The following is a 27,279-nucleotide window of genomic DNA, read 5'->3' as shown; positions in this document are numbered from 1 at the left end:
TGGTGCCATCACTCACATTATCACACTCACATTAAAACACGCACACACACAAACATTAACATGCTCGAGGACAAAATAAACCCAATTCCATTAAAGATGTTGTCTGCCTATAAATACTTGTTTGGTTCCCTCAAAAGAAATCAATGACATGGTTACTCCAGACAACTCATTTCCACTCTCTTTCTGGCATCTGTTTTGACAAGGCCTTTAGGTATGATGCAGACTATACAACTGCTCAGTAAAATAACTCTCAACTGAGTTTGAATTGTAGCTGCTGTTCAAAGAGTATTTGGTGTGGATTTTAAGATGGATTTAAGTGGTGATGGTTAGGATTTCGGTAAGGATCAGATGGAAAAGAGTTGGAGAATCCCATGCTTCTTCCCGGTCCAGACAAGGTTAGACACTTTCTGACTGCTAACATGAGGAATGACAGTTTCCAACCTCTGAATCCATGCTGAGGATGGGTGAAAGAAATGCTCTATCTACCAATACCCTGACGATCACAATCCTGAGCTTTGCATAAATCGCCCACCAACCCCCCCTCCCCCCTCCCCACCCACCCCCCTCGCCCCCTCTGTCTGCCCTGTGCGGTTTAGGGCATTGTGGTATCTTGAGTCTCCATTTTGACCGCACTCCAAACAGTTCCTCTGAGACCGCTTTTCTCTAAATCCATTCTTTGAGGATTGATCTGTGTTGACTCAGACTGTGTTTGCCTCTGTGTGTGTGTTGGTGTGTGTGCATGTGTGACAGTATATGGCTTGGGTATTTTAAGGTGTGCAAGGGCCACATTCAAATAATTCAATTTCACCCCTTGCTTGATAAATACATTTGATCTCATTCTATAAATACTGAGAAAAACATGGAATTGGAATGAATCCAGAATCAATGATGTGAACTGATGGACAGGGGGGTTATGGTGTGACGAACAGGTATGGAAAGAGTAGAATGCAGTATGAATGAAGAATGAAAAAGAAGGGAGCAAGGTAAAGGAAGACTTATGACAAGTAGAGCTGGATAGATTCATGGATTTTTGGAAGGATGGATAATGAGGAAGCTAGGAGTGATGGATGGATGAAATTGGATCAATGAGGTCAGCAGAAAAAAAGACTAAATACTTGGTAAAAGTATGATGGGTAGGAGACAATGCTTAATTTGTGTGTGTGATCATTTGTGTGTGTGTGTGATCCTTTCCGCGTGCGTGGGTGTGTGCATATGCGTGCATGTGTGCCGGTAGTTACAGAGCCCAGGTTCCCTCAGGGAAGGCAGTATGCAGTATATTAAGATAACTCAGTGTGGCTAGTGAAGCCAAATTATCCACTGAAGAAGCATGGAGCTGGAAGGAGCGTCAGCTGGAGAATGGTGCCTTCAGCTTGTGCTAATGTTGCGCTGACGAAAGGCTTAAATCCATGACTCACTTGGCGCAGGTTGTGCTTCACGGCGCATGGAAACACCTTGCCTCCAGGGGGTCTTCACGCTCAGAGGTTGTCTGTCCACGTTCTCACCAGATGATGGGAACAATCAATCATCTAGAACACAACCGGGCCACTGTGACATGCAGGGAGTGTTCCTCTACAGCTACCTGCGGCCTTCCTCACACGTACAAAGGGAACAACTTTTCATCTCAGGGATATTTCTGAATATAGGCCAGCCATCCTTGTGGGAGTACTTTGTTTCCGAATGAGATGTTTTTGTTGTTTTCACAACTCAATCTTTTGTAACAAAAAATATATTTCTTAAGCAGCTGTGTGTTTTTCTGTTCCCCCCCCCCACCCCCCCTCCCGCCTACAATCAGTGTCTTCATTGTTTTGGAACATTTTTGCATACGAGCGAGGGGGTGCTGTTTCTTGAAGTTATCCAACCCATCATGTTCCCTTCTGTCTGTCTGTGGTTGCTGCTCTCTTAGAAGATATTTTTCTTTGATGTGCTTCAGTGAATGGGGCATATTGACAGGGCTCGCTTGATTTCATTAGGTGTTGCTTTGATTGGCAAGCCAGACTGGGTTAACCTGGCCATATTAAAAAGATCATTACCACATTGATTTATTCATCGAAGTGGCTAGAAGTGCTTTCATTGTAAGACACACACATAAACACGTACACACAAACACACTTGCCCACGGCCAAGCTCCATTCACTCCACATTACCAATCAACTATCAATTCAATTATATTGTTCCACTCATCACTAAACCTATTCTGGGTTCTTCAATAGCTTCAAATGATGTGCTTCTGTGACTCTCTTCAGAAACAAAACTTCATTTTTCTGTTGTCATTGTTTTCAACCAGCTAACTGGAATATGATTCGAATGAATATGCGAATCAAGGTTTTTTTTGGGTCTGTGTGGGTCTCTGCATCTCTGTGTTCATATTCTTGGCTTTCACTAGCTATCTTTGTTCATCTCGGTGTGCATGTGCATGGAATATGAAAGATATTATCTACAGATAATCAAATACCTGGATGACAGTGGATGTGTGTTTTTATGCATACATGTATACATTTACAGTATGTAGGCCAAATGAAATCATGGATTCCGTGCTGTAATCTAGTATGAAGTCATGGCTTCAGCGGTGTTGATGGATATTCTAAATGGCTAGTGCTTGTTTATCATCTAGACTACACTACTGGGTGAATGGTAATATTGGTCTAGTAAGTGACTAGAGCTATTGAGGGCCAGATTGTCTTTCTCCTCTCCTCTTGGATTACACTTCCTCCAGTGTACACACACACACATTTCTTACCTTAAAATAAAGCTCAGAACAAATCAACTGAATGCTGTTTGTGAAATTACCTTTTCAAGCCATAATCAACACTGCCCAGAGAATACGCAGACATGCTACCTCCTCAGAATGAGAACTAACACAGGCACAATACTGTTGAACGGATCTCCGTCAAACAATAGAAAACACATTCAAAATCAACAAATACCTGATATTTGAAGCAGAAGTGGCCCTATCGTATGTAAGCCAGCTACTTTATGGGCCCACAGATAAAACAGGTGGCTCCACAACATACAGCATAAAGCACCTCTGTCTTATCTCCAAGAACAGATGCAGCCTAATGTATGCTATCAATGAGACACATGACAGCATGTGTGTCTATACCTGGGAAATAGCAGGCATTAATCAGACTGGCGGAGGTTCTAGGGTTCCCCAGTGCCCACTACAGAATTGAAGATACGTAGCTGGATTTAAATGGTAAGTGGGAGGACAAGAGGCGATAATGACCTGGACAGGGAGTCTCCATGGCCATTCATAGCTGTCCACAGATACCACGTTGGAGACGCTAAGCCTGCGTCTCTGAGAGGGGGGAAATGCTGTGACAACTACAGTTTATGTTTTGAGTCAACGTCGAGGGCAGCTGTGCGATTTTTTATTCTCCGTTTTTCTCAGAGCTGTTCTGTCTGCTCTTGCATGTGAACACACACACACACACACACACACACACACACACTGTAAGGAGCCTATTCGAGGTGTGCAGTCCCATTTTTCCCACTGCAGGAAAAGAAAGTGTGCGGTGCAGCTGTGAGGACGAGCCTGGCTGTGCTGTGCAGATTCCCCTCAACCGACCCAAAACCCACTGCTCTGCAGACAAATCCTCCCTCTCGCTCGCTCTCCTCCCTCCAGAAACACATTAGCCTCTGTTCTCTCCACCGTTTCCTTCTTCTAAGGTGCTTATGTCTCTAAAGATCATGCCATTTCCTGGCTTAGGAATGTGCCTCTGTACTTCCCCATTATCAATGCCTCTCAAGGCGAGTAGCTCTCTCACCCAGAGATTACCATAGAGGCCCCATTGTTTAAGATGACAGCCCTCCATATGGGTTGGGTAATGAACCAGGACTGGTGAAAGGAGGATTTTGCATTGATGTCACCTACTCAACAAAGGTATCACTCAGTTGGATTTTAGAGAGCAACACCCAGTTAAAAAAAATAAAAAATACAGGGACAATTGGTGACAGATATTCACAATATGTGTATTTTTTACTTCATTTTACCAACAAACACAAGTATGCAAGTATGCATGTATGCCATGTTAAGTCATGGAACGATCCAATCAGCTTTTAGAAGAGGACAGCTCTTAACCCAGAGAGAAGCTCAGACCTGCCCCTATACATCTAGCTATCCTCTCACCCTCCATGTTTAAAGAGCTTTGATGCACTACTAGGCTATATAAGCTAAAAGTAGGTTGGCCTATCTGTCAACTTCACTTTATCTCTTTCATACACACATTCACACTCCCCTCCACACACACCTTAGCATAGCGTACAAACCTGATCATTCAAAACCTTCTCCTGCAGCTCTGCATGTCCTCCTTTGATGTTGAATGCCTGTCTGTACATGCCATCCCTTCCTCTTCCTCTCCTCTCCTCTGTTCAATATTGTATGATATTATCTTAAATCTTCATCTCCATCTGCCACATTCAGACAACTCTATTCTCTATGCACACAGGAAGATTGCTTTGCCTGCTATATTATTCATTACCTTCACATGTGGCAGTTTGCAAATGATGATATTCCTGGTAAGAGCATGCTGGTGGTGTTAACCAGAAGTCATTTCACTGCTAATTGACTTGGACAGATAATGAGCTGGTGAGAATTTGATAGAAGCTTTCCTGGGGTCTAAGCACACACACGCGTATGTACACATGCACACACACAAAGACCCACACATACGCGTATAACCTTTAGCATCCTAATGGAGAATGAAATGACCTCACTCCTACATACAGGTGCTGGATCCAGACTGTGCCAGTCTAAACCAGGAACATATTCATATCTATCAAAACAGTGTCCACTCACATGGTGCATAATCACACACACAATCTCACCAGCACCCATTCGTTCATAATCACTGTCTTGCAGTAGGAAATGTCCTTGAACTTTGAACTTGGAAAAAACAGTGATTGAAATGGTTAAGGAACGTCAGTATCCCCCAAGGAGAGACCAAAGGGACTGAACGAAGAATGAAATCAGTTGAGGAAATGTCACACTCAATAATCGTCGACTATAGTCTTTCATGGCCATAAGGGTAACACAGACAGTGGATTCATTTCCATATTCCCAAGAGTGAATCACATAGGCACCATTTATGACACTGCATATAAATATATCTGTGTTTTTATGATATGGGATCTTGATCATAACCCTGCGTGGTGCAATGTGGTGTACTGCAGCCTCTGATGAGACGTGAGAGATCCATGCTGCCCTCTACTGGTGAGTTAACAAGACAGCTATCATGAATTGTGAGGCCGAGCACAGCGGAGACAGTGACAAGTCATTATTGTCGCATGTCATGAATAAATCATACTTTTCAGACCACTCAAACAGAAAACAAGTGCAAACAAGCGGAGAAACTAATCACAGCTCGACAGTACATTGGTCTATAATGTCCCACAAAACCGACCACAGTCCTTCAACAGATCAAAGAATCACTGAACTGTCTGTTCTTATGTGTCTCACACTGAAAAAACACACACACACTCCCAATGCAACCAGTAGTTCCATACAAAATGTAGAAAATCAAGAGTGACAACCCCCAGTCTAACACAGTGAAGGAGCGAGTCTGTATGGCAGATGGTTTATAATTGTCTCAGCGGGACTCATGTCTGCAGGTGGTGGTAAATTGGAGGGCTCTGCTTTGGGGAAACACAGCGTTTGTTTTCCAGCCCACTTCAAACCGTTCCTGTCTCCATCCCCACACACTCACTCCCACTCCTCTGAGTTCAAGCTGGTTGGGACATGTTCCAAAATTCCAAAGTGGAAAAGGTAAAAAAAAGAGGTTTAGGATTCACAATGAGTTATTGTGGTTGCAGTATAGGTACGATTTCCTCTCTCCTCGTTTATTCAATGACAGCTGTTGGGGGTTCGAGAACTGAACCTGGCAACACTACAGACAGGGATGCCAGCCAGGTATGTATTATTGTGAGTGCCACTGACAGTGTAAAATGTGCAAACTGTCAATTGCTAAGGGGTCCTATACTCTATTATATATTACAAGGTTACCAGATAAGGCTGCCAGACACCATTTATTGGCGTGGAAATACCAGGGGATAAACAAATGAGCATGTGTGAATGTGTGTGTTTGCATCATTATTACAATTTAATGTTGCATTTTAAACAGCGTGCACCTATCATAACCAGGGAAAATAATCATGACCAATCTTTATTGGAGACTGCTGGAAGGATCTTGACAGAACAGCTTCACAGCTTCTCCCTCTGGGCTTGCTGTACAGGCTGGATGCATAAAACAGCATGGAGGTACAGCAATTATACTGGAAAAAGAAAAGGGCTTCACAAGTCTTTATGGCTAAAACGTGCTCAACCGCACTTTAACATTCACGGGGAAAATGCGGTTGCTAATCAACTGAACAAATAATCATTTTACTCTTGAGGGGTATTTTGTTTTCATCTTGAGCTGAACATTTGTATCTCTCCTTTCATGCCTCTGTCTCTCTCTGTCTCCTCTCCCCTTTAACCCCCCTCCCCCTGCTAGGGAGTGTCCAGAGTGCTCCAGGAGAGCAGATGTGAAGACCTCGCTGTTTGAGTTGCCCAGCTCCATTAAACCTGACAACAGGTCTGTGATTAGTGATATGGACATTAGCCAGGTTAGCAGTGTCCTGTCTGACCCAGGTGTCATACACATTGAGAACAGGTTCAGGGAAGGCTTGCTTCTATAGTTTCCGCTTCTGAAGCTGAGAGCTCTAGCTAGCTCCTCCAACCATCTTGCAGAGACGTTTGTGTCCTTTTCAGAATGCATATAAATAAAACTAACGTGCTTTTCTGACTCTCATGGCTTAGTAACATATTGAGTTATGCTGCATTCAGTGAGAGCACCGTGACGACATGCACATCTATGAATCTACGCTTAACCTTTGGGAATGTCTATTCTTTATTACTTGACAAATTCAGGGAATAAAAACACTGCAAATCAAAACAAGGGTCTTCATGGTAGTGGTGGTGAAAGCACAGAAAACCAGGAATAGGACTGGTCCCAGGGCTAACTGTGGCTCATCCTCATCTTCTGCTAATACTGTACTTACATACAGCACTGGCTGAAATCACACGACATGAGGAGATTAACGAGGACATTGACAAAGTCTTTTAGAGCACACACAGTGAGAAATCTCTTCATTGTGTAAACAACTCATTGAACTTGATACATCAATATGTCTGGGAACAATCAAAGGAGAAGGTCATTCGAATGAGTGACTGATAAATATCCTATTAAAAACTGTTAATCTTCAAAGCAACTTCCTGGCAGAGTAGGGGTAGTATGTGATGGGTCTACTGTTTGATCTGCAATATGTGTACCACAAGATGTGATAACATCAATTAACAAATGCCCACACCTACACACAACATCAGAATAGCAAAGCATGTTCAATGGGTTAGCACCTTATCCTGGGGCTGTAGAGATACTGATCATCAACAGCGTTGACAGATGTGAAGGAAGCCCATAACACACACGCACACACATCATTCCATTCACCGGGTTTCTTTGTTAAGACAAAAGCTTCCTCTGTGCGATCACTAATGTCTGTCAGCACAGTTGAGATTGGTTGTCTTAATAACAGTGTATGTTTTTGGGTAAAGCAACAGATAAAACTCACACATATATTTTACACACACAGCAGTGGGCCACAGTGTGTCCTGAATCAACATCAAACAAGTGGTTTACTCACCAACACAGATGACGTTGGCAGAGAGGAAGTGACTGCATGGAAGACTGATCGTGCTCACAAAAGAGTCACCATCTGTTGTCACGGTTACATTGGATCTCAGAGAAGGGTTGGGAGAGTCCGTCGCCATGGTGACCCCAGGTGTAGTGACCAACCCTAAGCACGATCAACTCAATGTTTAGGGTTGAATTTATATAGTAAGGTACTCTTGCGCGTGAAGATTATATTCCAAATTCAGGGCAACTGCAAATACAAGATATAATATCTTGTCTCATAATGCCCCCAGAACGAATGAGTCTTCCAAAAATGAGTGGTTCTGAAAAGCAGTGGATGTATCCAGGTTGCAGGTTTAGTCCCACAGTGGTAGATCAGGGGCCAACAAAAAAAAGAACAATAGTCCTTTTGTTCCAGGTAGGGCGCAACAGCAGATGTAGGAGGGGTGGCAGCCTGGTGGCAGCCTGGTGGCAGCCTGGTGGCAGCCTGCTGGCAGCCTGGTGGCAGCCTGGTGGCAGCCTGGTGGCAGCCTGGTGGCAGCCTGCTGGCAGCCTGGTGGCAGCCTGGTGGCAGCCTGGTGGCAGCCTGGTGGCAGCCTGCTGGCAGCCTGGTGGCAGCCTGGTGGCAGCCTGGTGGCAGCCTAGTGGCAGCCTGGTGGCAGCCTGGTGGCAGCCTGCTGGCAGCCTGGTGGCAGCCTGGTGGCAGCCTGCTGGCAGCCTGGTGGCAGCCTGGTGGCAGCCTGGTGGCAGCCTGGTGGCAGCCTGGTGGCAGCCTGGTGGCAGCCTAGTGGCAGCCTGGTGGCAGCCTGGTGGCAGCCTGCTGGCAGCCTGGTGGCAGCCTGGTGGCAGCCTGCTGGCAGCCTGGTGGCAGCCTGGTGGCAGCCTGGTGGCAGCCTGGTGGCAGCCTGGTGGCAGCCTGGTGGCAGCCTGGTGGCAGCCTGGTGGCAGCCTAGTGGCAGCCTGGTGGCAGCCTGCTGGCAGCCTGGTGGCAGCCTCTGGTTCCCAACCCTGGTGCAGCCTAGGGGCTTGGGGAGGAGACAGGCCACAATGACCTAGACACCTGCGAACCACACAGACAGACAATGTTAACACACCAACACAAAACAAGCACATCTGCATCATTGCTTGCATAACAGTACAACTATACATACCCAAAACACGGACTGATTCCAGAAATACATTACAACAACCCCTTCTCCTTCCGAATGCTGTATTCACTGTTGCTGGTGTTACTGACTATGTATCAACCACATAATTCATACAAAAAGGAAAAGAAGCCCAAGCTTGTGTCTCATAGCACGTGTTTACTGAAACCATGTGCCATGCTACAACCCTAATTTAGTTTTGTAGAGAAGTCATGTTATATTTCTTTCAACTAGCGTTTTATTCTGGATAAGACAAATCATGTGAGTATATCTGGCCACACAGAGTCTAGTCAAGGAAGCTAATTCACTTACTGCTAACTGAAAAGCACGTCATACACAACTTTAATACAGATTTAGGTTGGCCTATGAAAGAGAAACATAGGGGTCACAGAATAGGAAAGAGAGAGCCATAGACAAGAGACAGAGAAAGGGAGAAGCTATATGGTAATAATACTGTTGAATCACAAGTTATTCATAAAGCGCAAAATAATTGAACTAGGAATCTTCTCAGATGCAAAAACAGGCACATGGAATAAAATATTACATTTTCTTCCAAATAAACAAGTACTGGAAAAACACCTTTAATCTTCAAAAGACCCACACAGTTTCGGAGGGGGTTCAAATCGCTATTTATAGCAAGTGAATGTCTGTTACCAAACACCAGCTGAGACACAGAAGAAAAACAGAATGTATTAGGGAGGCAAGTTGTACACAAGAACTGGATGTAAACACAATTCCTTATTACACTTTGCAAATACCACAAACTCCCCTGAACCCAGGGACAACTATGTAACTGATAATTATCACATTAATAAATGAGGGTAAAATAAATAGCAGCAATGAGAAGTGGTGAAGGTGGGGATGTAGGCAAGGAGGGTTATAATCTATTTATTTAGAGGGCGCTTCTACCAATTTATCATTTGTCCTTTTAGCACTTGAGCACTCAGTAATCAGTAATTATACTGATTATTTTGCTACTCTCAGGGGCCACAGTACCTGATTCTATTTTAATTTGGCCCCCTCTCCTTGCTCTCTCTATAACCTTGTTTGCATTTGAATTCAATTTAAGGTGGATTAGACAGGATATTGCTTTGCTGTATCTAAGCCTGAATAATGAAGAAACCATTTACCTTTAAATTACATTACTGTACGTAATTTTTTCAACTGTTTTTCATACATTGGTTCCTGACAAAATACACATCCACAAGATCAGGATTCAAGCTAAGCCATTCTTTAGTGAACACCCAACAGTTGAAGGACAGCTTGAACCCACATAAACCTATTCACCTACCTTCGTGTTTTCACCTTCCACCAGACCTATCAACAACTAATCCAAGCACAGATAGTGTGGATTATCAGATACACTGTTACTACTCCACTAGAAAGTCCCCAGGTAAAACAGTAGAAGGACAGGCAGCGGATGATGCTGTGCTCTGCTCCAGGCATCAAGGAATGAGCATTGTGGGGTTGGTTAGCTGGCTGGCTGATGGGCCACAACATGTTCAGAACTGTTGAAGGTGGGCGGTCAGAGTGAGCAGAGGTTGACTTTAGTGCAGGTCTGGACATGTTGGGGTGTGTGTGTGTGTACAGGTACGTGAGTGTGTGGTAGTTGGTCTTCTGAACACATGTGCAGAGGCACCTCATCTAATCCACCAAGCATCTCTTGCCAAAAGTATGACACATCCATACATGGGAGGACCTTGGGTCTTACTCACCAACCGTCAGGCCGGCCCAGGAAGTTTACTTTCCTATTAGAGGAGGGACAGTAAACACATTTTCACCTCTCACCTAAACTTGCAACAAGCCAGCATTCTTCCTCAGATTTCGATGGAAATGTTAGGAGTGTACAAGAATGCTGTGACCCTGAGCATATTAGCACACATGTACTACTATGATGTTAGTAACACTCCTTGTTCTCAGGATGGACAAATGGTCCACAGGCATGTTAAGACAAGCAGAAATGCCATTCCATGCTTGTTCTTTAACACCTCCACAACAACAATGCTACTTGTTTTAACAATTACATCATGAAGGTATAAAGAGCAATAAATTACGATTGACTAAAGACATGTCTGTCCACAATGGCATCTTGAATGAGCAGCATTAGTAATGGAGGCGTTGCTATGTGACTCAGTGTTCCTTGTGGAAGAACAGTAGGATGTCTGTGTTTTGTCTTGCAGTGACTATAGGTTTGTAGTTTCTTTAAAGAATAACGGGCAGGTAAAGGAGAGGTGTTGAGTGTGTTTAGTCTGTCACACACGCAGACACACACACCAACTGCTTGATGTGTGTGTGTTTTTCAATACACACAAGTCACGGACGGAAGCTAATGTGCCACAGTACAATGGCCTTTTCTTTCACTTTCTTCAGAATCATTATTTCATGGGGAACACACAATGGGTTTCATACTGTACAATGCGTTTTCACTGTACAGACTGCTGACACTGACAGAAATGTCCCCAAAGTTTTCAGTTGTTCAAAAGACTGGTATCTTATTTATATTGGATTAAAATGTGAATGAAGAATCTTGTCTGGTCTCTATCGTTGATATTAGCATCGTAATTCACAAAAACCTTGTTTGAATTTAGGCTCTGTCAAAAAAGATGTTGCTCAACCAATGACCTAGACATGATCCATGAGGTACTTACCAAGACCAACATGTAGGTCTGGAGCCCCATTTCTACAAGAGCCACCAATAAAACTCCTTGACACATTGTCAATAGCCTGTCTGTTCATCAAAAGCCAAGGCAACATGAAAACAAGTGCTGTATCAGAGTTTCCAGGCATAGAGAAGCATCATATATTTTGTTAGGTGACACCCTTGGAAATGTTACTTCACTAAATACATCGGTTTCAAGATGATTTACGGCAAGTGAGGATGCACCTTTAGCCTGCGGTGCTGTGAGGCTAGACCTACTGATGAACAGCAGACAGATCAGAGACTCACTCTGCACATGGCAGTCGCTCGTAAAGGGTCAACAACGACCAAGAAGCTAATCTGTTTGTTCTGTGGGAGATATTTGATATCTACACAAGGCCTGCCCATAGAGCAATTAAAAGAATCATATGGCTATCATGTAGACAGAAGTAATAATTCTGCAAACCTACATTACAAACCTTTCATGTTGCGCCCATTTCATTCAGTTGAATACAACCATGGAGCAATTGGAGCATCTTGTTCAGATGCCCCCTCCTCTTTTCAGAGGGGCTGGATTTATTTTATCTGAATAATCTCAGGTGGGGGTGTTGAGTTTCAGTGCTCAAAACTCACCCTTTAAAAAGCTGAAAGGGGGTGAAAATCGACACCGCTCAGAAGACACACCACAAAAGGATCTGGAACCGGCTCTTCCAATGAAACAGCCCTCTTATTCAAGGCGGTTGGGGTTACAAGAAACCGCACTGTACCAATAGTGTATACTATTTGAATGGAGCGTTTTTTACCACAGGTATGCTACAGGTACAACTGATTTCTAAAGCATGGTTGAATTAAAAGACACTTTCCCTCTGGATAAGGTGTTAAAAAATGAAATAGCTGTATACACAGCATTATCTCATATATTATTATTAATTATATTACAAAGAGATAAATAAAGAAAAGAGTGAGAGAGAGGGAAACACCAATTTCACTTACCCCTTACAGTGAGAATTAGATAGGGTGACGACCGGCCCACTATCTCCCTTGTCAGCTTATGTTTGTTGTAAAACACACACACGTTTTCAGAGCACAATCTCCTAACACAGACACATTCATGTACAAGCAATCTACCATAAGCAGTAGACTCACAAACACACACGCGCTCCTCAAAGCTGCTTCAGGAAGTTGAAATCTGAACACGCTTTGTCCACACAGTGGGTGTTCCCTGCTCTATACGTCAACAACACAGACGGGACATGTGAGGGCGAAGCCTGGGCTTGGTTAGAGGATGGAGGGATACTAGGTGGGGTAAGGTTAGGTGGAATCTGGGTACGGTTGGCCTGTGATCTGGTATTGAAACAGCTGAACTCTCTATTAGAAATCATATTTAATTAGTGAGTGGGAAAGTCTGCATTTCATAAGATTCAAAGAAAAGTTGAAGGTAACGTGTTATTATATCCAAGTTGAGATCTGAGATTAGATTAAACTTCAATCTCTTGGCATTGTCTTTGTGAAAATAAAGTATCTAATTGAAATCTATTCATCTAAATCTACTGTAGCCAGACATTTTGTTTTGTCTAGATAAGGCTGTTGAGTGTCAAGATAGGAACTTAGTTTTAGATAAGGCATTGAGAAAAAAAAACTCTGGTGGAAAAACAGCTAGTAGCTGTTTCAGTTATACTCAGTTATACTTTCATGAGGATTTTGTCAATTTTCCTCTTCGTGAGTAGCAGACATATAGACTGTCAGGTTGAGCTATCAAGAAGGTATTTGAAAAGGTTAAACAAACACAAAGTCAGATGAAATGTACAATATTGTGGGAGGAAAAATAAATTATTCACTACTCAGAAAAGGTCAGAGTAACAGAAATATAATTCTTTAGGAAGGATCTTTGTTTATCATAGGCTAATAATATTCCCTCCTGTCATGTAAAAATATAGATTTTTTTTAACAGTTCTAAATGTAAATGTTATGTCTATTATTACAACTTGTTATTCTTTTATTCAATATAATAAACTATTCGATGCAGACCTCAAACTCCATGTCTTCCCACATACATCTTATTTCTTAGTCAACTGCAGCTATTCCTTCATAAATATACAATCAGGACACAAACACAGTCACGCACATAAGGTTGCATTTACTTCATACTGTGGATATTCTAGAGGGCAAAGTCCTCTAGGGACTGCCTTGGGCATGGGACCATTTGACACTTTATGACGCCACAATGTAAAACAAATATCTCTTAAGAACTGATACAAGAAAGGTATGGGCTCTGAACTTGGCAAGGCAAACTGCTTTAAAATTGTTTTATGCTTAAAAGATTATCTTCTATTAAATAATGATTTTGAGTACTCAAAGCTCAGCAATGCTCAACTCTTTCCCCTAACTTGTTTACTATTTTGAAAGTGTGTTTGATTGTGTGTGTGCTTGTGTGTGTGCGTGGGAGTCTGTGTGGTGACTGTAGTTTGTAATCATATCCATCGTCTACAACATTGCCTTGTTGGGCAGGATTAAATAGGCAGTGTCTGTCCAAGCCCTGAGTCAGTCTACATGCACCCTAAAACAGATGTCACCCGAGTTCACTATGGAAACTAACCTTTCACCAAAACAACTGTGGTCTATCTCTTTTGCAGGTGTTGCTCTGGCTCCAACACTTCCTTCCCATTGTGTGTCGTCTCCTGAGGATGTAATTTTACAAACACACATCAATGACTAATCCTTCCATCCCTGTGATCAAAGCATCCAATACTATTACATTGGTTTAATTACAGTTCAGTAGTTGGATTCATATTTCTGCATGTTTTTTTTGGACTGAGCAAAGATGTCTTGCCTAAATTCCTATGGGACATATTATAGTCCTCTTTATCCTACTCTATGGGGTGAATCATATTGTAAATAATAAATAGGCTAGTATTGGTATTTTTGAGACTATTGTCAAAGCGTACCTTTGAGTAGGCCTACTTAAACGTAAGTTTACTTACCTTTCACGTAGTCTACCTTTGTGCTCCAGGTAGAACTTCATATTTTCCCCATGCCGGGTCAGTGTTTAGTCCATTAGCCGTTCACATGCTGCTTCCCCTGTACAAACTATCATCTGCAAGAAGTCACAGGTATCTCACAATTTGGTAGAGGAAAATGTAACTCCTCCTTCACTGTAAAATGACTTCCTTGTTTGTATTCTTTTTACAACCAACGCTTGTAAACTAATCTCAGTGAGTACTTTGAAATAAGGTGCAGTAAGAGTGGGCAGCAGAAATAGAGGTGGTGCTCACCTAGCGGTGAGCGAATAAGTAAACTCCATTCATGGGACAAAGAAACTGGTTCTGCAACTCTAAACAGTAAAAAGAGCAGCACAAGTTAACTGTATAAATGCTATAGTCTAAATTAAGATTTATTTCCACTTAATTTATCAGACATTAAAATCCCATGTCAATTATAGATGGCGTCCATGCAAGTCGGATACCGTTTTCAAGAAATTATTTTGATAAATGGTGCATGTATGGATGCTCGCAGCTGCCGCCTAAGTAAAGAAATGCGTTCCACAGGTAACGTTGTAGGTTGCAAGCAAGGAAAACAATAATTTTATTGTCAAATATCAGTGTTTTAAATGTAGTTTGTTGAGAGTCAACAGAGTGCGCGACACACCTCCAACCGGTAAATGGCGCTGTGGCAGATAGTGACACTTGTCAATGCATTTCAAAGGTTTCCGGAAAGTTGGCTATCTTGCTAATTTATCGGATATTCTAAATAGAGTAACACCGAAGTTACGTGAGATATTTAGGTGTGCCTATTGTTAACCCTAAAGTGTGTGCTGTATGTAAGTATATGTCATGGTTTCGTTTTCGTTAAACTATGTTGTAAGCAAACTCCCCGCTTACTTGCCAAAAGCTAGTTAGCCAACTTCCAAGACTACAGTAGGTAACTACATACTGCCCAGAGTTGTACAGTTAGCTTGGTACAACCAAGCGATGCCTCTCGTTCCTGCAAACCAGCCTCAATTAATTCGCTCAAGTCAAAAGGATGAATATTATCAGAACTGTCTGAGGAACAACGCAAATGAAGCTTTCCAGACTCTTGCAGGTATGTATACTCTGTCAGGTTATGTCGCCGCTTCAGGTACAGCGATACCATTCCATCATGATGGAGAGTTCATTTTAGCTAGAATATTTGTTAATCTCTCCCCGTGCAGGATCTAAGAGATGGCTGGACTGGAGGAAGGAGATTGAACTGCTTTCAGATCTGGCATATTATGGCTTAACTACATTTGCAGGTGAATATCCTTCACTTCTCTAGCTTCTACGAATGTGCATTTTAAAGTCGGTAGGCGTGAAAGCTTTCTTCTCTATCAGCCCAGATATAGTTAACCTTGTATAACCAAACATCTGATACAGACAAGTCAAGCAACCATTGTGTACCGTACAAACAAGCTCTTGGTCTGACCGAAAGATTGGAGATGGTATGCATGATTATGGCTGCTCAAATCTTCTCAATGTGTTGCTCAGGTTACCAGACATTAGGAGAGGAGTACGTCAACATCGTCCAGGTGGACCCCACCAAGCGTCGGATCCCCTCTCGCACTAGGCGAGGTCTCCTGGTCTTTTTCCATACATTTGTGCCATACCTCCTCGACAAGGTCCTGGTCTGTATAGAGAATGAGCTGGAAGCTGGGGAGGAGGGGGCTGGCAGAAGAGTTGCTTCCAGCCCTTGGAGCCCCGCAGTGTGGCTGAAGACCTGGGTACGGAGGGCTGTGGGGCTGCTGACGGAGCCCCAGAGGAAGGCGTGTGTCCCAGCAGTGTTCGCCCTCCAACAGGGCCTCACTCTTCTCCACAGGGTCCATGTAGCGCTGTTTTACATCAGTGGGGCCTTCTACCACCTGGGGAAGAGGACATCGGGTATCAGCTATGTGGGTAACTTCATAGTGCCATACTGTTTTATCCTTGTCACACTTAGTCTAAGCTCTACCTAAGCATACTGACCCAGATCATGCTTTTCGGGGATACTGAACTAGTGTTAGTAAAGGGACATATCGTTCATGGTAGTGCAGTGTGGCTCGTTTGTATGAGTTTAAAAGGTAGAAAGGCCCATAACGTGTTTTTTTGTCCTGTCAGCTGCGGGTGCAGAGTGTGAGTGGTGATGACCAGGCTATCAGTAACAGTTACAGGGTCCTAGGAGTGGTCTCCCTGCTGCAGCTGGCTATCACCCTGGCCCTGCAGCTGAACAACTTCAGACAGAGACAGAGAGCCAGACAGGAGTGGAAACTACACAGGAACCTGGCCCCCAGGTACTGTTCAGACTGGAACAACAGTAAACCATTTGGTTGTAAACATGAAAATATGACCTGAACAAGAGTGTTTGGTGTGGATGTTTTGTCTAGATCACGTCTACATCTGAGTGTTGTGAATCATGTTATGATCAAGTGTGTGTGTTTAGTCCCCCTCAGCCTGTAGATCCGGTGTCCCATCGGCCCTCTCGCTGTATCTTATGCCTGGAAGAAAGGAGACACTCGACCTCCACCCCCTGTGGACACCTGTTCTGCTGGGAGTGCATCACTGAGTGGTGTAACACCAAGGTGAAAGCCTCGTATTCTTGATCGAGGTATTTGTTGAACTACTATGAGACAACCCCCTGGTGATTTAATTAAAACGATGTGGACTTTGCAGATGGAGTGTCCATTGTGTCGGGAGAAGTTCCAGCCTCATCGACTGGTCTACCTGAGGAACTTCTAGGCACAGACAACCACATTATCCAGGTTTTCGGAAACACTGGATTACAGCTGCAGCAAACTGCATGAAAATCGGTCTATTATTTTTGGTGCAACAAACTGGATATGGCTGCCTTGTGTAAAATCTTAGACTCACTAATTTTTTTCCAGCTGTTAAAGTTATGGACTAAGCTGTACAGTAAAATGTTCTGTCTGATTAACTCCTCTTTGGTAGGCTGCATTACACTGGCAAAAATAAATTTTACATTAACTAAATGGCAATATACATTTGACAATAATAATTAAGACGTTTATTTTTTATAATAGAAAATGATTTTTGGATTGTATCAGTCTGTAATTTGTTTGTAAAATATGTGAACGTGTACAAAATGGTGTAAATTACGTTCGTAATAAATTGTTTAGATAATAAAACATGCATTTTCCTTTTTCTATATGGAGGCCTATATATTCTTTATTTTGATGACAACCTTTGGAGCGCTCAGTAATTCATTGATTTAACTGAAACATGACTGATGACAAAAAGGTCAAGCCAAGTTAACTGAAGTAGGCCTAGTAGTTTTTTTATATCTATAGATATATATATATTTTTTTTTACTCTGGCTAGGAAAGATGGTCCTCTGGACCACCATTGGCTCTCACCTACACGGCACGGTGAGGGAGCAGCGCAGGTTTGGAAATTGATTAAACAAATGTGAAACCCACTTGACTAGCGTTAACTAGGTACAGAAAATAGGCTATGTAACTGCTAGCTAGCCAGCCGGAAGAAGAAAAAAACTGTTCGCCTGCGCTGAATGTCAAGTGTAACGCATTTATTTCGTTACGCTGCAGTAGCCTACAACCTTTTAAAAAGATGTGAAACATGTCAGTAAAATGACAGAGATAAACAAAAGCAGACAAGACTAGTGTAGTCCCTGTTTTCAATCCTTTAAATCCTCAATTTGATCCGATTATCAGACCAGGGTACCATATGTGCACTGCCAGAGCAAAGTGCAGCTATACAGACCAATCCCTGGGATTCCCAGATGAACCGTTGAATATACCTGCGTCGAACCGCGGTAAGAAAAAAACCTAGTTAAAAACAGATTGTAACGGATGCATTGGTGTTTGAAGTCATGTACATTTTATGAATGTATTGCCTCCTTACACTGAAACTTGTTACATGTTAGTGTCTTTCTACTTCTTTTCAGAATGGCTTGGACTTCTCAGAGGGGTCGGAGGAGGGAGTCATCGTCACTCTCAGGACATGTGCATAGAAAGCCCAAGGTCCGACGTAACCTGTCATTGTCAGTTAGTGGGGAAAATGTTGACGATGTACTTGAGCTCCTGTCTATGCTCAGCAATGACAAAAACATGCTCCCAGGAGCCTTGGATGACGTTGTGCTTGGGAGCACATCAGCTTTCTCTCAACCAGAGACTGTCTTAAATCTCAACACACACTTGACTGCAACCAAAAGCAGTTGTTGTGGTAAACATGGGATATCCTCCTATTCTGCTAACCATATGACTTCTCAGTGTTTCACCGATGAGGATACCTGTGGTCATAGCAATAGAAGAACATGGCCAGATTCTGGTCGACATTATGGTTCAGCTCTTGGTGGATGTGTTGGAGCCTATCAGTATAAGCACAGCAAATGTCATGACAAACATCAAGAGAAAGCAGAAAAAGATAATATCTACAAAGTCCCTTTACAATTCCTCCCAGCTTCACTGACTTCTACCTATCCAGGCTGTCCTTCTTACTACCCTGATTTCCATAGCACTTTAGACAGACATCAAAGAGAACTCACCAATGAAGTTCATTGTGTAAATGATGCCTGTCTAAAGCAGAGTGAGCATGTGTCTACATTTCAAGACATTGTGGAATCTTCCTGGATATCTGCTAGCCTGCATCGGTCTATGTTGGACATAGAGATAGGCCTATCATTTGGAGATCTACAACCCCAGGGGCAGGCTACCTCAAAGAACATTGCCTTATCTGCTACAATAACACCTTTAGATAGGGAAACTCATGACTCTGTGGTGTCTTGCAATGCCAACATGTCAAGCTCTGTCCTCCACTGTCATCCTGGAGACACAAAGACAAATTCTACCTGCAAGCATGGGTTTTCTACGGAATGTCCATTTATTGTCAACGGTGACCAGTTGACCAATCGTCATTTTCAAAGAGATAGCATAATGAATGCCACCCCAGCCATCACAAAATGTGGTATGCCGGGTGAACCAGTCTCAACAAAACATTGCGAGTCAACATGGAAAAAAACATTGGAAGTAAATGGGGCAAATATCTACTCTTGCAAGGAGTGGCCTTTACCTGAAAGCCTTAGTCGTCAACAGAAAGAGGTTGCATTTCTTGATAATGTTACAAGATGGCCTAAGGAACTGGCAAGCCCATCAGATAGTGGGCCTAGTCTGTATGCCCACACTTATCACACAAGAGGAATGGAGACTTCATTTGAGGTGCCTGATGTTCGAAGGAACTTTGAAACAGCACAGAACCTGTTCTGCGAGAAAAGACTTGTTGCAAAGGTACATTTAGATAAGATGGCTTCTATGGGTACAACGAAAAGTCCAAATAAGTGTAAATATCAAAACAAACAAGATGGTGGTCACACAGGTGTGGAAAGAGGCTCTCAGACAAAAAGATCAACATCAGCCGAGAGTCACTATTACCCAATACATGAGGAACGGTCACAGAACTCTCCTATTTACACAATGAGAGGAAGCACTAGTACTGAGTATGGTGTTGAGAGATGTGGGGCAGGAAAAAAATCCTTGTCTGTAATGCCTCAGTCCATGTCTATGGTAGGTGGACACCTTGGGTTATTATGGTTCTTGTAAAGAGCGTGTGAGTGTTTGGGCAAACACATACATTTTGTGTCTGTGTGTGAAGTGTAACACGAGAGGATGTCCCTGAGCACTTAACCCCTTCCTTTGTTTGAGCAGCAGCCTGACGCCACAGAGATTTGCCGTTCCAACCCTGCAGAGACAACAGAGAAAAGGTAAGAAGGAACATGGGAGCTCATAGGTCAAGTCACTGGCTGTCACATGGCTTAAGAAAAGAAGTGAGCAGAAAACCTCAGAAAGGCAATAGATTTGTTCAACAAGAAGTGAAGAGCGAGGCAGGGCAGAGGTCAACTCCATTTTCACTCAGTTAATTCCGTTTGGGTGTGTGTGTCCAGGTTCCTGGAACTGTATACATTCAGAGTTCAGCAGAGCTGCTTCAGGGTCTGGGTGCTCCAGTGGAGGTCATCCGCACAGGCCAGACATCAGCATAGGAAGCACCTACTGACCACCGGCCTGTCTGCTCTCAGATGGATGGTCCTGACACGCCGTGCCCAGGCTGACACTCTGGCCAGGAGGAGGGAGGCCCTGACCCTTGCCAAGGCCTTCCATCAGGTAATAAGTAGTAACAAAAACACTGTCCCTGAGGAGAAATGACCCCTAACCTTACTCAAATGACAGTTCCTAATCATTTTGAGTACTGCATAAGGCTACATATTAATCATGCTGTTTACATTTAGTCTCTTTCCCATCAGGATGAAACACTATAAATCACTTGCGGAATTAATAATATACATACTTAATAGCAGGTAGGGACTTCTGCCAGTCTGGAACTCCTGCCAACGTTCCAGTGGTGTCTGTCTCCTCAGGGAGTTGTCTCTTGTTTTAGCTGTAGGGGATCATAAACCACAAACAAACACTCTGGAAAACGTATATAGTTTAGAATGTGATAAGACGTCCCCTCCAATGAGTCCTACTAACTTAACTCTTCCAATCCGACTCCCCAACTATGCATACGCCCTCTTTGTGTCTCAGTGGAAGAGGCATGTGGAGGAGAGAGGATGCTCCAACATGGACGTCCAGAGTGAGGCAGAGGTGAAGAGCCTGCGTAGGAGGCTGGCCCCGCCCAGCGATACTCTGGTCCTGAGGACGGCCTACTGCGCCTGGCGGAGCCACCTCCAGGACCTGCAGCTGCGCAGGGCAGCGCTCATCCACTACCAGTAAGGCCTTTGACCTTCCACCTCTCACAGAATCACAGGAATAGTACTTGCTTTTGCTCAGGTGGCAGTTTGACATATGGTGCTAATGTGTACGTGTTTACTAAGGGAGGGATTCAGGGAGGGATTCAGATGGCTGAGCGGTTAGTGAGTCGGGCTATTAATCAGAAGGTTGCCGTTTCGATTCCCTGCTGTGCGAAATTACGTTGTGTCCTTGGGCAAGGCACTTCACCCTACTTGCCTCGGGGAGAATGTCCCTGTACTTACTGTAAGTCGCTCTGGATAAGAGCGTCTGCTAAATGACTAAATGTAATGTAAATGTACTAACTGTAGATGCTTGTGTGTGCGTGTGTGCATGTGTGTACGTGTGTACATGCTTGAATGGATGTCTCTGCATCTCCAGTCTGACTCTGCTGTACAAGCACTGGCTGCTATGGAGGCAGGCTGGGTGGAAGTGTCAGGCTGTGGTGCTACAGGGGCAGCGGGCAGGTCAGCTCTGGGAGAGCAGGCTGAAGAGACGGGCCTACGCCGTGTGGAGCTCCTCCAGCACCGCTGCACAGCAGGCGACGCAACATCAGAGGTAAGACATCCCAGGGGGTGAGGATAAGCAAGTTGAAGATGCTTCATTAGCATGTCGTTACCATATTGATTGAGTGCTTTGCTGTTTATTCTTCAGGAGGTCCTGTCTGGCTGCAGCGTGGAGGGTGTGGCGAGCCCAGGCTACACTGAGGGAGGACATGTGGTTAGTTCTGACCAATCAGAGTGCTGGTATTCACAAGGAGAGCCTATTGCGGCACAGCATCCAGCTGTGGAGAGAGAAGGCAGAGCAGAGGAGAAGACAGAAAGAGAGTCGACGAGATATCAGCAAGTCCGTTCTGGTTCCCTCGAGCACCTAGAGCTTAGCTCAACTCTTAACACAATCCAATCCAGCCACATAGCAGTTCTATATTGTGTACTTATCCGAAGCCCAGTCGCTAATATTTATGACCAGGAGCAGCTCTGGGTTTCAGAGATACTCCAATACTCATTATCCCAAAATGTTTGTTGTCCCCTCCATGACCCCCTCCCTGTCCCTTCCAATCTCCATCTCTCTATGCCACCATGCAGGAGGGTGGCCCAGTGCTGGCGCCTGTACGTACACCGCTCACGGCTGCAGCGTGTATGTGTGGAGGCTGATCAGATACTCTCCAGGCACACGTTAGCAGGCAAGTGGAGATAGCCTTCTCTGGACCCCAACCAACCGAAAGCCGTTTGGTGTATCAATGCCAAATTCCCAATCCCATCTCACAAACAAGAATATTACCTGCCTCGCCACTGACAGAAAGCCAATAAAACTCTTGTTGGGACCAGCTGACAGTCAAGCAAACCTGATTTCCCTCGCCCAGTGGACAGGCTGATGTGGAAACAGATGCTATTGGCTAAGAATCGGTCCCTCGCCCAATCAAATGTGTATTAGAGTCATTGGGATGATGGATGTCTTTGGGCTTCACATCTCCTCTCCTGTGAGCCCTCTGTTGAAATTGTGAGGCAGAACCAAAATCAGACCCTTAAGCTTAATATCAACTGGAGAGAAAATGCAAAACAGATCTGTAGTCCAGGCTATGGTCCACATCTCCTGTGTCAGCACAATATTCTACAAACTCCATCCCTAATAGGACAGATATGAAAACGGGCGAGTCATAAATCAACATCAAAGTGTGCTTCTCTCACCTAGTGGCATTTGAAAGGTGGCGTCAGAGGAAGGCCATCGCCAAAGCGGCTCACAGATGGCTGCAGGGAGGACGCCATCTGCTGGAGAGGATGGGACTGCAGACTGTGTTCACACGCTGGCGTCGTACAGCATGCGCCTGGAGAGGGGCACGGGCCCTGCTGGAGACACGGACACAGACGCAACTCTCAAAGTGAGCTCAGGGAAAGGCGTTCGTCTCGTTTGAATGGACCCCCTGATGATTCTCCATGATTTCCCCCAGCCACTTGTGTTCAGTCCGTGTTTGTTGGCGTGTGGTGTGGTACGGTATGTCACTCAGATGATCATGGTCCCGCCCCTCACAGGATCCTGAAGGGCTGGCACGGCGTTGCCGAGCGAAAGGCGGTGTGTTTGAGGTACTGCTGCAGGAGAGAGCGCCTGACAGCCGCACATGCTCTGAGGACCTGGGCGAGGGCCAGGGAGGTGCGTGTGCGACACACTCACCTCCTCACACACCTGCTGGAGACCAGGAGAGGGCGGCCGACAGACTCAGCCAGGTTGGCTCCCTGCCTGCTCCTTAACGAGGCCTTCTGTCAGTCAGTCCTGTCCCCTGCTCTCTGCAAAACTGCATTGGCAATTCCTTCTCTCTTTACTTTATATAGTTCTAACTGCCCCCCCCCCCCCCCCCCCCCCCCCCAAAAAAAAAAAAAAGAAAAGAGTAGGACAATGTTTTATTCTTAATTCTATGCAGAGGTTGTTGATTAGTCACTGACTATAGTCTGGATGTTTCAACTGATGCAAACCGTTTTAATCAGTAAATGATGTTGGGTTAATTTCTCCAAGATCTTGTTGGCAGTATTCCAGCTCCATTGAGCTTGCCTCCCAGGTTGTCCAGCGCCACTGGCAGACTGGGAGAGTGTGTATGACATTCTGAAGCTCCAGATGAGCTTCAACAACTGAGGAAGCAGAGAATTAAAGTCAAACGGGCCAGGTACAATATCTCTCATTCACCCATCTATTTCTGTCGCCACTTCCCCCTCTCTTATTAGTGAAGATCTGTGAATATACTTTATTCTGTATCTGTCTGTCTCTTAACCTCTCTCTTTCTCTCACTCTCTCTTTCTCTCTCTCTCTCTTTCTTTTCTTTCTTTCTCTCTCTCTCTCTCTCTCTTCTCTCTCTCTCTCTCTCCTCTCTCTCTCTCTCCTCTCTCATCTCTCTCTCTCTCTCTCTCTCTCTCTCTCTCTCTCTCTCTCCTCTCTCTCTCTCTCTCTCTCTCTCTCTCTCTCTCTCTCTCTCTCTCTCTTCTCTCTTTCTTTTCTTTCTTTCTCTCTCTCTCTCTCTCTCTCTCTCTCTCTCTCTCTCTCTCTCTCTCTCTCTCTCTCTCTCTCTCTCTCTCTCTCTCTCTCTCTCTTCTCTCTGTTTCCCCTCCCCTTGTTTCAGACTGTACTGCAGTGCCTTACAGCAGAAGCAGGCCAGGTTGGTGCTCCAACATTGGCATGGTGTAGCAGAGGAGGTCCAGGAGTCCCAGGTGCTCCGGTGCAGGACCAGCCTGGCCGCGCTGGGCAACACCTTCACCTCCTCCCCCACCTGCTTGGAGAGCAGCACGGGGTCCACACAACAGGTGCTTTACTGACACTGTTTCTCCGACATTTCACCTGTGTTGCCAACCTGAAAGGACTCGTTAGAATATTATCACAAAACTAGTCATCTTGTGTTATTCTGTGCCCTGAGACCAATAAATGGACCATGTGTTTGATAGATGAGTCTAGTTATTTCACTTTAAAGTCTCAAATCTTAGCAGGTTTTGAGTGCAATTGGTTGTTGTCTTGGTGAATCAAAGTTTCAGGTGGATCACAACTTCAGCTCTGGACTCAGTAATTGGTCAGTACTTGCCTCCTCCCCATTGGACACTCACAACGTGAGGTCAGTGCATACTGTTCTAGATCCTAGATAGCCTGGGTATGAGAACTGTCATACAAAGCATTTTCAGTACCTTTAGTCAAGGTTACCTTTCTCTTGCTCTGTGTCTCTCTCTTTCTCTTTCAGCTTACGTTCAGATGTTGCAGAAGACGTCCAAAATGTCAATCTGTATCAACACTTCTCGGATCACAGGAATACTTATTCAAAGAAAGGTCACCAATTAAAGGTACTTCACAATCTCATACATGTGCAAGTATATGCTGTACTTGAAGTGTCATGTCAAGTCATTTCTGAATTAAACCCTGTTTCTGCTGCCGCTGTGTTTCAAACAGCCCCTGTTCTCCTGCTTGCTCATTGAAATTCAGCCTTGCAGCCTTGGACATTGGGGAACTACAAAGGCACAGACTATTTTCTTTACCCTGTCCTGCTTTGAGAAGGACATTTATAAATAAAAATGAATAAAATATATGGAGTCCCTATTTGATAGAAACAGATGACCAAGGTTGAGGTCAGTCATGGGTTTCCAGAGTGGATCCTAAGAGACAACATGTCAAGGGAAGATAGTCCCTTCACCTCCCTCCCTCTCTGTCTATCTCTCCAATGCTGACAGGCTGTCACCCGTATCTGATCCGGGGATTAGAGGCACTGGAGTGGTAAATGTGTCTCTGTGAGAGGACTTACATTTGCCAGATATACCTGCCATGCTTCCCAAGTACCCAATTTCCATTATACAACTATCCATTCATTATATCCTGGATCTTAAGGTTATCAACAAGTTATTGTAATTGAGAATGTATTTTTGAAGACACAGTCACACAATCTTCACCTGCTTCTTTCTGCATCCAAACATGTCAGAGACATATGTTCACAGTGAGTGTTATATTGATATCACAGTGAGTGTGATATTCTTCTAAAGAGAGTAATGGAAGACCCTTTCCCCCGTACGTGTCTCAGGATGTGTTCATGCGTGCCACGGCGCGCATGCTGCACCCCCTCCTCAGCATGGCGTTCTCTCAGTGGAGAGAGCACGTCTGCGCCAGCCGGGCACGGCGCCAGCTCACGGGTCAGCTGGCATGCACCAGGAGATGGACATCGCTGGCCTTCACCTTCAGCCTGTGGAGGCGACAGACACAAAGCTGGCAACAAGCAGAGAGACACAGGGTATTAATGTGCTGTATAATTGTCCTCTACCTTCTCCTGTGTGCCTGATGCTCTTTAGGCAACTGTGAAAACGAGTGTCTCCTTATCCTCCGTCCTCTAAACGTTAGCTGTCTCACGCAGGAAGCGGTCTTGCTGACTTCCTGTTTAAGCCAGTGGAAAGGGGTCCCAGTTCGTCAGAGGGCAGAGGCCCAGATGCAGAGGAGAGCTGAGCAGTTTCACAGCGCCGCCGTCCTCCGTCACTGCTTCTCTGCATGGCACGGACGGGTATGGAACCCACAGTAGGCTTTCTGTGTATTGATGTACATCCTTTAGATCTGTCGTTTGAAGTTGTGGGCTTAATCAGACTTTCTCCCCCCTTCCCCAGCTAAGGAGGGTGTGTGTTGGCCTGGGGATGAAGGCCGGGGCCCAGCTGGCCAGCAGGACAGCCTGGCTACAGAGGAGAGACGAGAGGCGGAGGACCCACTCGGCCTTCACCCTCTGGAGAGCACGCTTCAAACAGTTCCAGGCTGTCACAGCCTTCTACACTAGCGCCACACTCACCAGGTGTGTGTGTGTATACGCCCGCACCACAATTGATTCCGAACCACTGAACCCTTCCTGTCCACAGCACCAGTAGTATTACAACACCAGCCTGGTCCGTGGTGTGTGTCGCAGGGTGTTTGTGGCGTGGCGGGGCCACGGTCAGCACCACAGGAGCATGATGGCTCTGGCCCGGGCCCAGCTCCGGCAGACGCTGCTGGGTAGCGCCCTGGCCCGCTGGAGAGGGTGGACCAGCCGTCTGCAGGAGGCCAGGAGGAGGGGGAAGGAGAGGCTGGCCCTGCAGGCCAGGGAAAGTCTGCAGCGCTGGAGAGAACACACTCGCAGTAGGACCAGCACAACACCGTACACATAGTCGCGCGCAGTGTCTGTGGCCATTGTGGGCTCGTCCATTGGATGTTTGGGTTTGGGTTGTGTGGAGGAATCTGTCTGTGTGTGGTTGATGTGTGTGTTCCGTCTTTGTGGGGTCTCTCCATAGGGAGGTGTGTCTTGCGGCTGCTTCTGTGTCAGTATGTGGAGGGAAACAGAAGGAGAGTTGTAGAGGAAGCTTTGCTCAATTGGGTCCAAGAAGCCCACAAGGTCAAGAGAGCCGAAGACCTACACCAACACAACCTCACAAGAAGGTAAGTGGTAAAAGTCTTGTTTTGCTTTTTTGTCCGGACCGTAAAAATGTTTTTATAATGCGTATCTCCTAGTTCAGTTGTCATGCCAAATGTTTCAGTTCAATACTAGTGCCAAAGATGACAAACCCAGGTTGGGAAATGTTTATTTTTGTCCTTCAGAGTCATACAGAGATGGAACAT

At 44.9% G+C, this 27,279-nt stretch overlaps 1 protein-coding gene across 1 annotated transcript; it reads left to right on the top strand.

Moving 5' to 3' along the window:
- The first annotated feature begins 15,201 nt into the window (after positions 1-15,201).
- On the top strand, positions 15,202-17,531 carry pex10 (peroxisomal biogenesis factor 10). Its single transcript, XM_067240419.1, has 6 exons — positions 15,202-15,530; positions 15,640-15,720; positions 15,953-16,353; positions 16,559-16,731; positions 16,881-17,019; positions 17,111-17,531. Exons 1-6 carry the CDS (start codon positions 15,419-15,421, stop codon positions 17,174-17,176), a joined length of 972 nt encoding a protein of 323 aa, XP_067096520.1. The 5' UTR covers positions 15,202-15,418; the 3' UTR covers positions 17,177-17,531.
- Positions 17,532-27,279: the final 9,748 nt, after the last annotated feature.

Source organism: Osmerus mordax, chromosome 7 (assembly GCF_038355195.1).
Source record: "Osmerus mordax isolate fOsmMor3 chromosome 7, fOsmMor3.pri, whole genome shotgun sequence".
NCBI lineage: Eukaryota > Metazoa > Chordata > Actinopteri > Osmeriformes > Osmeridae > Osmerus > Osmerus mordax.
This window is presented reverse-complemented; position numbering and strand designations above follow the sequence as displayed.